Source organism: Paroedura picta, chromosome 15, assembly GCF_049243985.1.
Source record: "Paroedura picta isolate Pp20150507F chromosome 15, Ppicta_v3.0, whole genome shotgun sequence".
Lineage (NCBI taxonomy): Eukaryota > Metazoa > Chordata > Lepidosauria > Squamata > Gekkonidae > Paroedura > Paroedura picta.
Genome location: NC_135383.1, coordinates 29,584,340 through 29,597,416, shown reverse-complemented (window position 1 = coordinate 29,597,416; position 13,077 = coordinate 29,584,340). Strand labels below are relative to the sequence as shown.

At 48.1% G+C, this 13,077-nt stretch overlaps 1 protein-coding gene across 5 annotated transcripts in view; it reads left to right on the top strand.

Annotated features, from left to right (window-relative positions):
- The window catches only part of NF1 (neurofibromin 1), a 365,186-nt gene that overhangs the window by 152,349 nt on the left and 199,760 nt on the right, over positions 1-13,077 (top strand). For all 5 annotated transcript variants that reach the window (XM_077311869.1, XM_077311867.1, XM_077311868.1 and 2 more), the window contains exons 23-24: positions 3,320-3,442; positions 5,413-5,496. In XM_077311869.1, the coding sequence (XP_077167984.1) occupies positions 3,320-3,442; positions 5,413-5,496 (207 nt within the window). The remainder of the gene's footprint in view (positions 1-3,319; positions 3,443-5,412; positions 5,497-13,077) is intronic.

Sequence of the window (13,077 nt, the reverse complement as noted above, 5' to 3'; positions counted from 1 at the left end):
TTTTCCCCCCCTGGTTCGATTTGGGGTTCAGTCCTCCGGTCTGCTGTTAAGCTATCCGTTTTGCATAATCCCTTCCAAGCAGGGGAAGTGAAAGGGACAGCTAAAATGACTGCCAGCCAGTTCAACCTTAGAGTGGGGGGCTGCACCCAGAGGTTAGGCTGAAACTGTTTCCAGCCAATGTACCCATCAGCTTTACGTCTCTCTACTTTGAAGCAGCAGGGACTGAAATCTATTGCTATAATGGCTGCCAGCAATTTAAACCTAATAGCTTGGCAGGTCTCTCCTTAAGCTCTAAGGTTTAAACCATCTATTCCCCCCCCCTTTTTTTTTGAATGGGGGAGGCAGGAATTGGTGAAATGACTGGCAGCCATTTCAGCACAATTGGGAGCACCTGTACCCAATATCTGGGGTCCCTTTAACCTCACGCACAGGGAAGATCATGGAGGAGTTTAATGGATGGATCGCAGAGGGGCTGCAATGTCTGGGAACATTTAAATTCTCAAACCTAAAGTGATTCAGTGCCATTAAAGTCAATGCAATGCTAAAGTTAATTCGGTGGTCTTGGAGGGTAGTCAGTTGAGGTAGAGACACTCAATTTCCGGTGTAGCTGAGGGGCCTGTCCTCAAAACATTCCCCAAGTTTCAAAAGATGGGCCGGGGGGCCAAATTCTGTGGGCACCCAAGAGGATGTCCCCTTCTGATCTCCATTGTTTTGAAAGGTGAGACAAGAACAGAGAATCTTTCCCCCCTCACCATGGGTAACAGTGGGGGTCGGATGGGGCACCCTCTTTAAGTGCCTGTAGAATTGAGCCCCCTGGTCCAATCTTGTCGAAACTCACGGCTATTTTGAGGCGAGGCTCCCGGGGCTACGCTGCAGTTTTGGAGCCTCCACCTCAAACACAGAAAAGGAGAATGTGGGTCTCTTTAAATTTTAAGTGGCCTTGATTTTAGTATGGCTGAATTGCACCCTAATTTGCCTTTGGCAATTCGGCCAATGCTGATTCAGGCAGTTTAACTAAAGGGAAAATGTGATTCAGACTGGATTTGCCCCAAAAGTGTCCGAATCAACATCGACTCAGGAACTTTTGGGACTGTCCCAACTTGCACATGCCTCGTTTAACTGAATCCCAGACATTGCCGGTTGAACGGGCACCCTGTTGGTGGGTCTGAATTTGGTGGGCACCTAGGATGGCATCCTGGGAAGGGCCGCTGCAAGTTTGTAGCTTGTGGCTCACCCAGAGTCTGTTCTGTCTATTCTGGAACCCTTGAAATACACTTTCCTGCCCCTCTCCGGGCAGTCCTCAAAAATGTGGTAGAGGAACATTTCAGGGAGATTTCTGGAAATCTGGAGGGGGGGTTCTTCCCTCAACCCTGAGTTTTTGATCTGGTCCAGTTAAGTAAGCCCAAAAATTCAGTGTTTGGGTTCAGATTTTGGTCCATGGCCCCGCCTAAACTCCAACAGGCTTTTCCCCACTTCGTGCCCATCCTTATTTGGTGTTTTACAGTGAATAGTTTAAAATAGGACCCTTTCAGTGTCCACAGCAGGCTGAGTGAAGGGGAATCAGGCATAACTGACCTCTTGCTTCAAAAACCTTTTCTTCCCGAGGTCAGGGCAGATAGTGAAGAGTGTTGATAGATCAGTAAAGGTAAAGGTAAAGGTATCCCCTGTGCAAGCACCAAGTCATGTCTGGCCCTTGGGGTGACGCCCTCCAGCGTTTTCATGGCAGACTCAATACGGGGTGGTTTGCCAGTGCCTTCCCCAGTCATTACCGTTTTACCCCCAGCAAGCTGGGTACTCATTTTACCGACCTCGGAAGGATGGAAGGCTGAGTCAACCTTCAGCCAGCTGCTGGGATTGAACTCCCAGCCTCATGGACAGACAGCTTCAGACAGCATTTCTGCCACTTACCACTCTGCGCCACAAGAGGCTCTGATGGATCAGTAACTTTGCACAATTAGCTTCAAGCTCATGGTTTTCTTTTACTGTTAATGTCTCCATACAAATGTGGGACTCAGCTCCATTCAGATGTGGAGTGAAGCAAAATGAAGCCAGGCCATCTGTTGACATCCACATAGCCCCTGTGATCCATGTGGAGATAAATTACTGGTTCTGCACAGGGCTACCCTTGAAGCTGCTACGGAAACTGGTACAGAATGCAGCTGTGAGGGTCCTCTCTGGGACGTAATGGAGAGCCCACATACAACCCGTGCTCTTCCAACTGCACTGGCTACGGTTTGGGGACAGGATCAGCTTCAAGGTTCTGGTTCTCTCCTTTAAAGCCCTAAATGGTTTAGGATCATTGTAACTATGGGACCGCCTTTCCCACTGTGCACCCATAGGACATTATGGTCCAGTGAATGAAATTTGATCAGGGTTCCCGACCCCAAGGGGGCCAAACTGGCCTCAGCCAGAGCCCTAACCCCAGCCTGCTGGGACTCTGCCAGGTGAGATGAGAGCCCTGCAGGACCTCAGACAGCTCTGCAGGGTTGGGGAGGCAGGGCTGTTCCACGAGGCCTGGAAGCAGCCGGGCTGAAGCCTTCCGGAGAACTTTCTAACGTGGCGCCCCTCCCCCAAACCATGCTCCAGGTGAGAGAGAAAGCATTCGGAGCAATCTGAATAACTAATAAAGTTTTATGCATAATTTAAATTTTATTTTGTATTCATGAAATTTATATGTTACGTTACGTTACGTTACGTTATGTTATAATAATTCATCCCAGGTTTTCGAAGATAGGGTGTAATATAAATTCCAAAATAAGTAAATAAATTGGCAAGCATGCCTGACTGGGAAGCTTTTATTGGGGCCAGGGAGTATGACCCAGTGTGATGTGGCTTGCTGCTGTGACTTGCTTTCTCCCTGGGATGGGCCTTGTGTTTAAAGGTAAAGGTATCCCCTGTGCAAGCACCGAGTCATGTCTGACCCTTGGGGTGACGCCCTCCAGCGTTTTCATGGCAGACTCAATACGGGGTGGTTTGCCAGTGCCTTCCCCAGTCATTACCGTTTACCCCCCAGCAGCAAGCTGGGTACTCATTTTACCGACCTCGGAAGGATGGAAGGCTGAGTCAACCTTGAGCCGGCTGCTGGGATTGAACTCCCAGCCTCATGGGCAAAGCTTTCAGACGGCTGCCTTACCACTCTGCGCCACAAGAGGCTCTGGGCCTTGTGTTTGCCTAAGCGTAATTGCTCCCTAATGTGTGTTAAATGTACAAAGCAAGAATACAATGTATCTGGGATCTCTGATAGTTGCTTTGCAGGTGAGGGTCACCTGGGGCTGCGAAGCAACTTCCCTTTGAGTCGTCTGCCTCTTTTTGCTCACAGATACGTCCGTGTCCTGGGGAATCTGGTGCATGCCATTCAGATCAAGACCAAGCTCTGTCAGCTGGTGAAAGTGATGATGGAGAGGCGAGATGACCTTTCCTTCTGCCAAGAGATGAAATTCAGGTGAGGATTAATTGTTCTTTGCCCAGGCAAAGAACACCCTTTTCCCCAGAGAGTGACACTGTGGCAGCAAAACTGCTTAGTTTCTCCCAGCTGGGTACGCAAAGAGCACTTGTTCTTAGATAACTGAATCCAGCATCTTGAGGGTCTCAGCCTCATAGGTGGCCTCTTCTGGATAACTGGTCGGGCATCGTGCAAGACGCCAAACCCCAAACCCCGGTCTAATAGCTGGTCTGTGGACTACGTACACTGATTATTACCGTATATACTCGCATATAAGCCGAGCCGCATATAAGCCAAGGAACCTAATTTCACCACAAAATCTGGGCAAACTTATTTACTCGCATATAAGCCGAGGATGGGAAATGCAGCAGCTACTGGTGAATTTGCATTCATTGAGGCATCAGTACGTTAAATGTTTCTCAATATTTATTTCAAAGAAAAACAGTAAAGTAGCTCTGTCAGTGCAAAAGAGGTCAGCAAGAACAATATGGTCTCAACAATAACTTTAAAAGTGCAAAAACCTTCGCTCAAACAGCAGCCAAGCTAAAACACGAGAGTTAAAATCCTTCAAAACTGGACTCCTCCTCCTCATCTGTATTTCCAAACAGAGCTTCAGCTGTAGCTGGGGGGAGGCTCTCAGCACAGACTGAGTTTGCAGTCATCACCATCGCTGCTGCTGTTCTCATGCCAAGCGCTGCCTTCTCTGCCATCCGTAGCATCAGAAAGCAAGGGGGGGGGGGGAGTGTCACATGGACACCTTCCTCCTCCTCAGCAGGATTATCACGTGAACCTACCCTACTGACCTCCATTGGAGGAGCTCAGGGTGGCCTAAGCGCTTAATCCATCATCACAGGCTCTGCCATCCAGCCTACCCCCCAACAAATGCAGAAAAGTCAAGAGGATAGATAGTTGCTGATTTTTGTACTCCACTTTTCACTAACCAAAGGAGTCTCAAAGCAGCTTACAATTGCCTTCTCTTTATTTCTTGATGCCAGACATCCGGAGAGAACTCTGACAGAATTGCTCTATGAGCACAGCTCTGGCAGGAGAACCAAACAGTGCCCACCAGGCCAGCAAACCAGAGCAGAACAACAGTACCCAAAGTTGGCAACCTACTAAAACAAGTACAGCAGCTACCCAACTGGGAGAATGGACTACTCTGACTCCAACTGCAGTGCCCCCCAGAACAAAACACTGAAAGAAAGAACTGTAGAAATCAACTTTTAAAAGGAACATAACCCCAAGAAGAAAAGCCAAACAATGCTGCCCCTCAGATAAAGGGAGAAAGAAACTCTAGGAGAAAGAAACATTGAATCCCAAAGCACCACAGAAATCAAAATAATAGTTTGGAAGAAGTGATTAGGAAGAGGAAGAAGAAAAATGAAGGCAAGAGGGAAAAGATCAGAGTCCCTCAGTCAAACGTTTGATGTACTACAAGCTGCCAAATCAAGTTCAGCTTGCAAGACATTTGCAAAATGCATTGCAACAATTGGCTGTCGTTCTACATCCTGAGCAGGATGTTTAAAAGAATTTATTTCAGTCACCAAATATACCCGAGTATAAGCAGAGTATAAGCTTTTTCAATGTGAAAAAATGTGCTTAAAAACTTGGTTTATACTTAAGTATATACGGTAATTTTTGTTATGCAGAAATGCTTCTTTAGTTCTCTTTTAACCCCTGCTGTTCCCTGTAATTAGTAATGGAAATCAGGGGAGAAATACAGCCAGTGTGTGTTCATAGGCGCAGTTTACCAGCAAGGAAACACCAAACCCAACTTAGAACTCCAACAAGGAAGGCTTGCTGAAATAGCCCCGATGACTGTGGACTTGAGGATGAGGTCATTAGAAGGGAGCTTCATTGGTCCCTCCTTCACCAAGCTTTGAATGACTGTCTGTGTCATCGTATGATCTGAGTGTGACGTTTCCAAGTATACTTGTGTTCTCCTTCTGCTTTGTAATGCCAAACTCCAGGAACAAGTTGGTGGAATATCTGACAGACTGGGTTATGGGAACATCCAACCAGGCGACGGATGAGGATGTGAAATGCCTAACTAGGTAAGTGAGGCTTTGGTTGCTCTTTTTGGCATTCCGATCAAACAGTGCGGATCCCATGAGGTGACTTGGCATACAGTATAGTTGTTTGCGGGGCCTTTGTGAGTAACGGTGAAGCTGCACGAGTGAAGCAGCAGCCGCAGGGGCAGCCACAGCTTGGTGAGAAGCTCGGCTATTGGCTTGCCCCTAGAAGTGCTCAACAGCTTGCACTGCATTGTGTTGGGAGCCTTCGCTCACCTCTTCCTGCTCTCCTTCCCCAGTGAGAGCGGCCAGAGGAAAGGCCGTGCAGTTATGTGTGCCCCCTAGAAGTGCCCAGGGCTTTGCATACAGAAGCTGGCTCCAGGCAGGAATATCTGAATATAGGGAGGCCACAGGAGGGGTGTGTGGAGCAAGGCAGAGGGCAGTGAAGGCCACTTGGCCCTGCTGGTGCTGAGTTGCAGTGGAGGGGGTCCCTAAGGGAACCACACTCCATATCTGTGGTGAGACTGCAAAATCTGTCAGGCACATCTTGCAGTTGGAAAGTATATTGAGAGATGCATTTTTGATGAGGCTCTTCTACTCTGGCCTTTCCAGTCTGGCCAATTAAATGTGCTAGTTTTGGTCTTCAATGCACTCGTGTGGGTTAGAATCAGCAGTATTTTAAGGATTGCCTAGTCCTGTGTGAAGCTATGCAACTGCTGTTCATCTTTGTTCATCTTCACGGGGTCTGTGCAATGCCACATGGGGTCTGCGCCTTTGCAGGCCTGCCACGGAAAAGAGCTAGCACAGATTTCTAGAAGGTCCCAAGAGTACTTGCCCTTCCCTTCACAGAGGGTGAAATTCCTGCCCAAAGTCATGAGATGTGGGGAGGGTTAGCACTATCCCCTCAGTTCTCCCATGAGGAGAAGACAGTAGCAAGCTAGCTGCTGGAAAAATCTTTTACTTCTGTGAGGAGCATTTTTAATTAGATTTATTTAAGAAATTCTCCCAGTGTGGGGCTAAAATAGCCCAATCCAATGAGCACATAGCGTGCTTACTGTGTTTGGGGGAAGGCCACTATACTTCAGGCTGCTCGGCCTGTAAAAGATTAACACTGAAAAGGAGGGATGTGAGAGCCAGAAGGCCACTTTCTAGGAGAAGGCTCGGAAAGCGCCTGACCGGAACAAGGCTACGGTGGCTCCTTCCAGGAATGGTAAGCCTCCGCTCTTGTCTGGGAAGCCGGTGGAGCCGGAGAGGGCAGCATCCCAAGCCCCCGGCCCAAAAGACGAAGAGATAGAAGCTGCCCAAAGCTTTGAGGCCGTTCCCATGCCCAGCTGCGCCAGAGTTGGGCTGGTGTTGTCATTCATCGTCACAGCCGTGTCGCAACCGGGCGTTTCCGCTGCGGGTGGTCTTTTTATCATCTTTCCTGGCACCATCCGAAACCACGATGATGGAGCAGAATGGGTTAGAATGTTGGGATGCACCAGTGACCGCTCAAGGTCGACCTGACTCCATGTCCTCAACACGCCAGGAAGCTGACCCACCGCTGCTGAGTGCTCACTGCCAAGAGGTCATCATCAGCAGACTCAGCATAAAGGGCACTGTTGTCTCAGTGTTGTCACAGCATAGATGAAGCCACTCGTGGCCATACCCGGGAACGGGGAATGCACCGTCGGCACCCTTGTATTCAAAGTTGAGACTGAGTGCATCTTTGGACGATGGCCCTCATTTCGGTACTGACAGAGACCACTCACTTATGGACGTTGATCCCGGCAAGGACTCCGACTCTGATCTCCCATGGATGATGAGCAATTAATTCAAATGCTCAGAGCTCTGAACCTTCAGTGTAGGGTTATGCTAGAGAAATCAGAGGACCCAATATTGGAGGTGTTCTATTCACCTGATATTGGGCCATTGGCATTAATGAGGCGGTGGAGCAGAATTGGGTAACTCCAGCATCAGCACTGCCAACTGCAAAGAACTTGGACAACCTCTATAAGGTTCAGGAAGAGGGTTGTCCATACCTATTTAAACATCATAAGCCAGTTTCAATCTTTTCAGCCATGTTCCCTGAGCAGCATTCAGTGCCACTTGACCACGATGGTAGGCACATTGATGCCTTTGGCCAGAAGGTATGTTCTTCAACGGCCATTGGCCTCAGAGTGTTAAATCTACAAGCTATAATGATTAGGTATCAAGTAACCCTATGGGAGAAGCTGCAAGCATTTGTTGTGTCTATCCTGGAATATCAGGAGGCCCTTTGTAGAGAGCTGGTGAGACAACAGCCGTCACAAGGCGGCTCCCAGTTGGGCCCTCCGAGTGTGACTCACTGCTGCGCCCGGCTCCTGATTGGCCACTTGCCCACCTGCCCTGTCGTCCACTGCAGGGTGAGGGGCCGCCAGAAGACGCTTCTCCACAGGGAAAGGAGCAGGGACGCCGCGTCAAAGACCACAAGCCACCCCTTGCCCTCACAATGCCGACTCGGGAGGCGTGCAGTGCCTCTCGAGTCGCCTTCATCCCATGCCACCATTAGCAGCTGGCCCGCCACTCCCCCAGCCGGCCGGCCGCCATGGGCAGCATAGTTGGGCAGGCAGCAGGTGGAGGCGGCACCCAGGGGGGGGGGGCTGCTTAATTTCTAGTAAATAAATATAACAGCTGTGTTCTCTGACCTTAAGACCAAAACGGCGATGACTTTTTGGGTGTATCCCTGGCTTCTACAGGATCTTATTCTAGGTATTTCCTAATTGAGAAGAGGAATGGTGGGAGGTGGGCCACCTGCGATCCCTCAGCAAGTGTTAAACATTCAAAATGTGATGTTTAGCAGAATTTTTACTCCTACTATTGGGAGATATGTGGTATGCAAAAATTAGTTTCAAAAAATCATAGAATCATAGAATCATGGAAGGGGCCATACAGGCCATCTAGTCCAACCCCCTGCTCAACGCAGGATTAGCCCTAAGCATCCTAAAGCATCCAAGAAAAGTGTGTATCCAACCTTTGCTTGAAGACTGCCAGTGAGGGGGCGCTCACCACCTCCTTAGGCAGCCTATTCCACTGCTGAACTACTCTGACTGTGAAAAACTTTTTCCTGATATCTAGCCTATATCGTTGTACTTGAAGTTTAAACCCATTACTGCGTGTCCTCTCCTCTGCAGCCAGCAGAAACAGCATCCTGCCCTCCTCCAAGTGACAACCTTTCAAATACTTAAAGAGGGCTATCATGTCCCCTCTCAACCTCCTTTTCTCCAGGCTGAACATTCCCAAGTCCCTCAACCTATCTTCATAGGGCTTGGTCCCTTGGCCCCAGATCATCTTCGTCGCTCTCCTCTGTACCCTTTCAATTTTATCGATGTCCTTCTTGAAGTGAGGCCTCCAGAACTGCACACAGTACTCCAGGTGTGGTCTGACCAGTGCCGTATACAATGTGACTATGACATCTTGTGATTTTGATGTGATGCCTCTATTGATACAGCCCAAAATGTTATTTGCCTTTTTTACCGCTGCATCACACTGCCTGCTCATGTTTAGTTTACAATCCACAAGTACCCCAAGGTCTCGTTCACACACAGTGTTAACTAGAAGCGTATCCCCCATCCAGTAGGCATGCTTTTCATTTTTCTGACCCAGATGCAGAACTTTACACTTATCTTTATTAAATTGCATCTTGTTCTCATTTGCCCATTTTTCCATTGTGTTCAGATCTCGTTGAACTCTGTCTCTATCTTCCGGAGTATTTGCCAGTCCTCCCAATTTGGTGTCATCTGCAAACTTGATGAGTAGTCCCTCCACCCCCTCATCTAGATCATTAATAAATATGTTAAAAATACCGGGCCGAGCACCGAACCCTGAGGTACCCCGCTACTCACCTCTCTCCAGTCTGATGAAACACCATTGACAACAACTCTTTGAGTGCGGTTCTCTAACCAATTCCCTATCCACCTAACGATCTGAAAATCCAGATTGCAGTCCTTCAACTTATCCATCAGAACATCATGGGGAACCTTGTCAAAAGCTTTACTAAAATCCAAGTAAATGACATCAACCAAATTTCCCCGATCCAGCAAACCTGTTACTTGGTCAAAAAAGGAAACTAGGTTGGTCTGGCAGGACCTGTTGGAGACAAATCCATGCTGACTTCCTTGGATCACCAAATTGTCCTCCAGATGTTTGCAGATCACTCCCTTTAATATCTGCTCCATTATCTTCCCCACAACAGAGGTCAGACTCACTGGTCTGTAGTTTCCCGGGTCATCCTTCCTCCCTTTTTTGAAGATCGGAATAACGTTTGCTCTTTTCCAGTCCTACGGGACATCTCCAGTCCTTAAAGAGGTTCCGAAGATGATGGACAAGGGCTGTGCAAGTTCTCTGGAAAGATCTTTGAGTACTCTCGGGTGCATTTCATCTGGACCAGGGGATTTGAACTCATCCAGTGCAGCTAAATGCCTCTCGACAACCTCTCTATCCATGTTAACCTGCCACCCAGACACTATCCTTTGGCTACAGCCATCTCTAGATGTGCCTAAACACTTTGACCTGTGGGAAAAAACAGATGTAAAATAGGCACTAAGCCTTTCTGCTTTCTCTGCATCTTTCGTTAGAGTTTGTCCATCCGCACCCAACAGCGGGCCTATTGCCTCTTTTACTTTACGTTTGCTCCTCACATAACTGAAAAATCTTTTCTTGTTACAATGGGCTTCCCTGGCCAATCTTAGCTCACTCTCAGCTTTGGCCTTTCTGATGATTGATCTACAGTGCCTAGTAACCTGTAGGTACTCTTCTTTAGAGCTCTGTCCTTTCCTCCATTTCCTGAACATTTTCCTTTTCTTTCTTAGTTCCTCTTGAAGTTCTCTGTTCATCCAAATAGGCTTCTTAGAGCTCCTGCAGTGTTTTCGTATTTCTGGAATAGTCATTGATTGAGCATGCAATAGCTCTTGTTTGAGTAGCGCCCACCCTTCACATGCTCCCTTCCCTTCCAGCATTCTCGTCCATGGTATGACACTCATCATGTCTCTGAGTTTATTAAAGTTTGCCCTACGAAAATCCAACATCCGCGTCTGGCTTCAAGCTTCCTTGGCTTCCCATCTCAAAAGGAATTCTATGAGGACATGGTCACTTCCCCCTAAGGTCCCCACCTCCTTCACCTCATCCACCAACTCTTGCCTGTTGGTCAGTATTAAGTCCAGTATGGCTGAACCTCTTGTGGGTTCATCTACCATTTGATAAATGAAATTGTCAGCCAGGCAGGTCAGAAACTTGCATGACTGAGGACGCTTCGCAGAGTTTGTTTCCCAGCACACATCTGGGAAATTGAAGTCACCCATGATGACAAGGTCCTGCCGTTTGGATATTTTCTCAAGCTGCTCACAAAGTGCAGCATCCACATCCTCTCGTTGGTCAGGCGGTCGGTAGCAGACACCAACCACCACACTGTTTGTTTTCCCCTCGCTTATTTTCACCCAGATGCTTTCCACTGTAGATATGCTCTCCTTCACTAGAATTTCCTGACAGGTAAGCCCTTTCTTCACATACAGTGCCACTCCTCCACCTCTTCGATCTATTCTGTTTTTTCTGAACAGTTCATATCCATCCACCATTACATTCCAGTCATGAGAATCATTCCACCAAGTTTCTGTGATGCCTACTAGATCATACCTTTCCATCAGCATGAGAAGTTCCAGCTCTTCCTTTTTATTGCCCATGCTTCGGGCATTAGTATAAAGACATCTGAATCCTTTTACTTTTGGTTCCCTATGAGCTGGCCTTGCTGGTTGGGCTGCCTCCGATCATTTTCCTTCCATACACTCCCTATGTTGATCGTCTCCTTCCCCTAGTGGCTTTAGTCTAAAGCTCTCCTGATGAATCTCCCCAGGTTCCTGCCAAACACATTCTTCCCCAGTTTCGATAAGTGCAGTCCATCAGGTGCTAGTAGGCCTTCCTCAAGAAAGCCTATCCCATGGTCCCAGAAACCAAATCTCTCCTGCCGGCACCAACTACGCAGCCAGTGATTCACCTCCATTATCTTCCTCTCCCGACGCATTCCTCTTCCCTTGACAGGCAAGATTGAAGAGAATACCACTTGTGCCCCCATTTGCTTGAGCTTCCTCCCCAGATCTTGATAGTCTTTTTTAATAGGAGTGATGGTATTCAGGGACATGTCATTCGTTCCCACATGGACCATCACAAATGGGTAGCGATCCGTAGATTTGAGGAGTTTGGGCAGCCTTTCTGAAACATCTTTAATTTTCGCCCCTGGCAAGCAACACACCTCTCGGGTTAGGGGGTCGGGCCCAGCCACATGGCGATCCATTCCTTTTAGCAGGGAGTCTCCAATTACCAGTACTCTCCTTTTTTTTTTCTTCTCAACTCCATTTCCTTCTGTCCCCGTGGCCTCTTCCCTTTGTCTTAAAGTTTGTTTTGGGACCTCTTCCCTTGTTGACCCTTGCACCTCCTCTGCAAGGGCCTGAAATCTATTCTGGAGCTCCAAAGGCCCCGAGAACTGTCTCGCCCTTCGCCGTTCAGACTTTTTCCGAACTGCCTGCAGAGGCTCCCTATTGTGGTCAATCTCGTCCTCTTCAGGACTGGTTGTATTCTCTTTATTCTCTTTATTCCATGTTGCAGAGCTGTGGACTACGAACTCCTCCCCTTTCTTACTTTGGGTCAGAGTAATAATTCTGTTTTCTAGTGCCCTAATCTTTTCCTCCAAAAGTCTTACCAGCTTACACTTGGGGCAGCTGTAGTCCATCTTGTCTTCTGGGAGGAAGGCAATCATGTCACACTCACGGCAGATGATGGGATGAGTGTCCTGGAGGTCCATTGTAATGTCTAGGCAGTGGAAGTACCAGGGAAATATAATCTACTGATATAATCTACTGATTCTAATTGCTCGGCCAAGAACCCCAGGCTAAGAGCCACAGGCCAAGAGCCCTTTGTCTCTCGCCCTTGGTGAGGAGTAGCCCTTTTTAATCCTCCCAACAATTACCCAGCAATCACCTCACCCAGGCAGAACAATAGCCTCACCTGGTCAGCAGCAACTCTCCCCAGTAGCTCTCTCCACGTGCTCTCAGTTGTCTGAGCTCTGCCTCTGGTGAGGAGTAGCCCTTTTTAAGCCTCCCAACAATTACCCAGCAATCACCTCACCCAGGCAGAACAATAGCCTCACCTGGTCAGCAGCAACTCTCCCCAGTAGCTCTCTCCACGTGCTCTCAGTTGTCTGAGCTCTGCCTCTGGTGAGGAGTAGCCCTTTTTAAGCCTCCCAACAATTACCCAGCAATCACCTCACCCAGGCAGAACAATAGCCTCACCTGGTCAGCAGCAACTCTCCCCAGTAGCTCTCTCCACGTGCTCTCAGTTGTCTGAAATCAATACTTACCCATCGGCATCCATAATCCCTGTACTAGGTGACATCAGTGAGAGAAAAAAATACAGTGGCATAGCTGCCAAAACCACCCCCCCCATTCAAAAGTGCATATAAAAGTTGTCCTCTTTTTTATTTGATACAAGGTTCCGGTATCGAATACCTTTTGCTTTAGTTAGGACACCTTTATTACTGTTGTTGTTGTTGTTATTTAATTTGTTACCCGCCATGAGCCTCTTGGGAGTTACAGAAAGTCCAGCTCAACCCCCCCA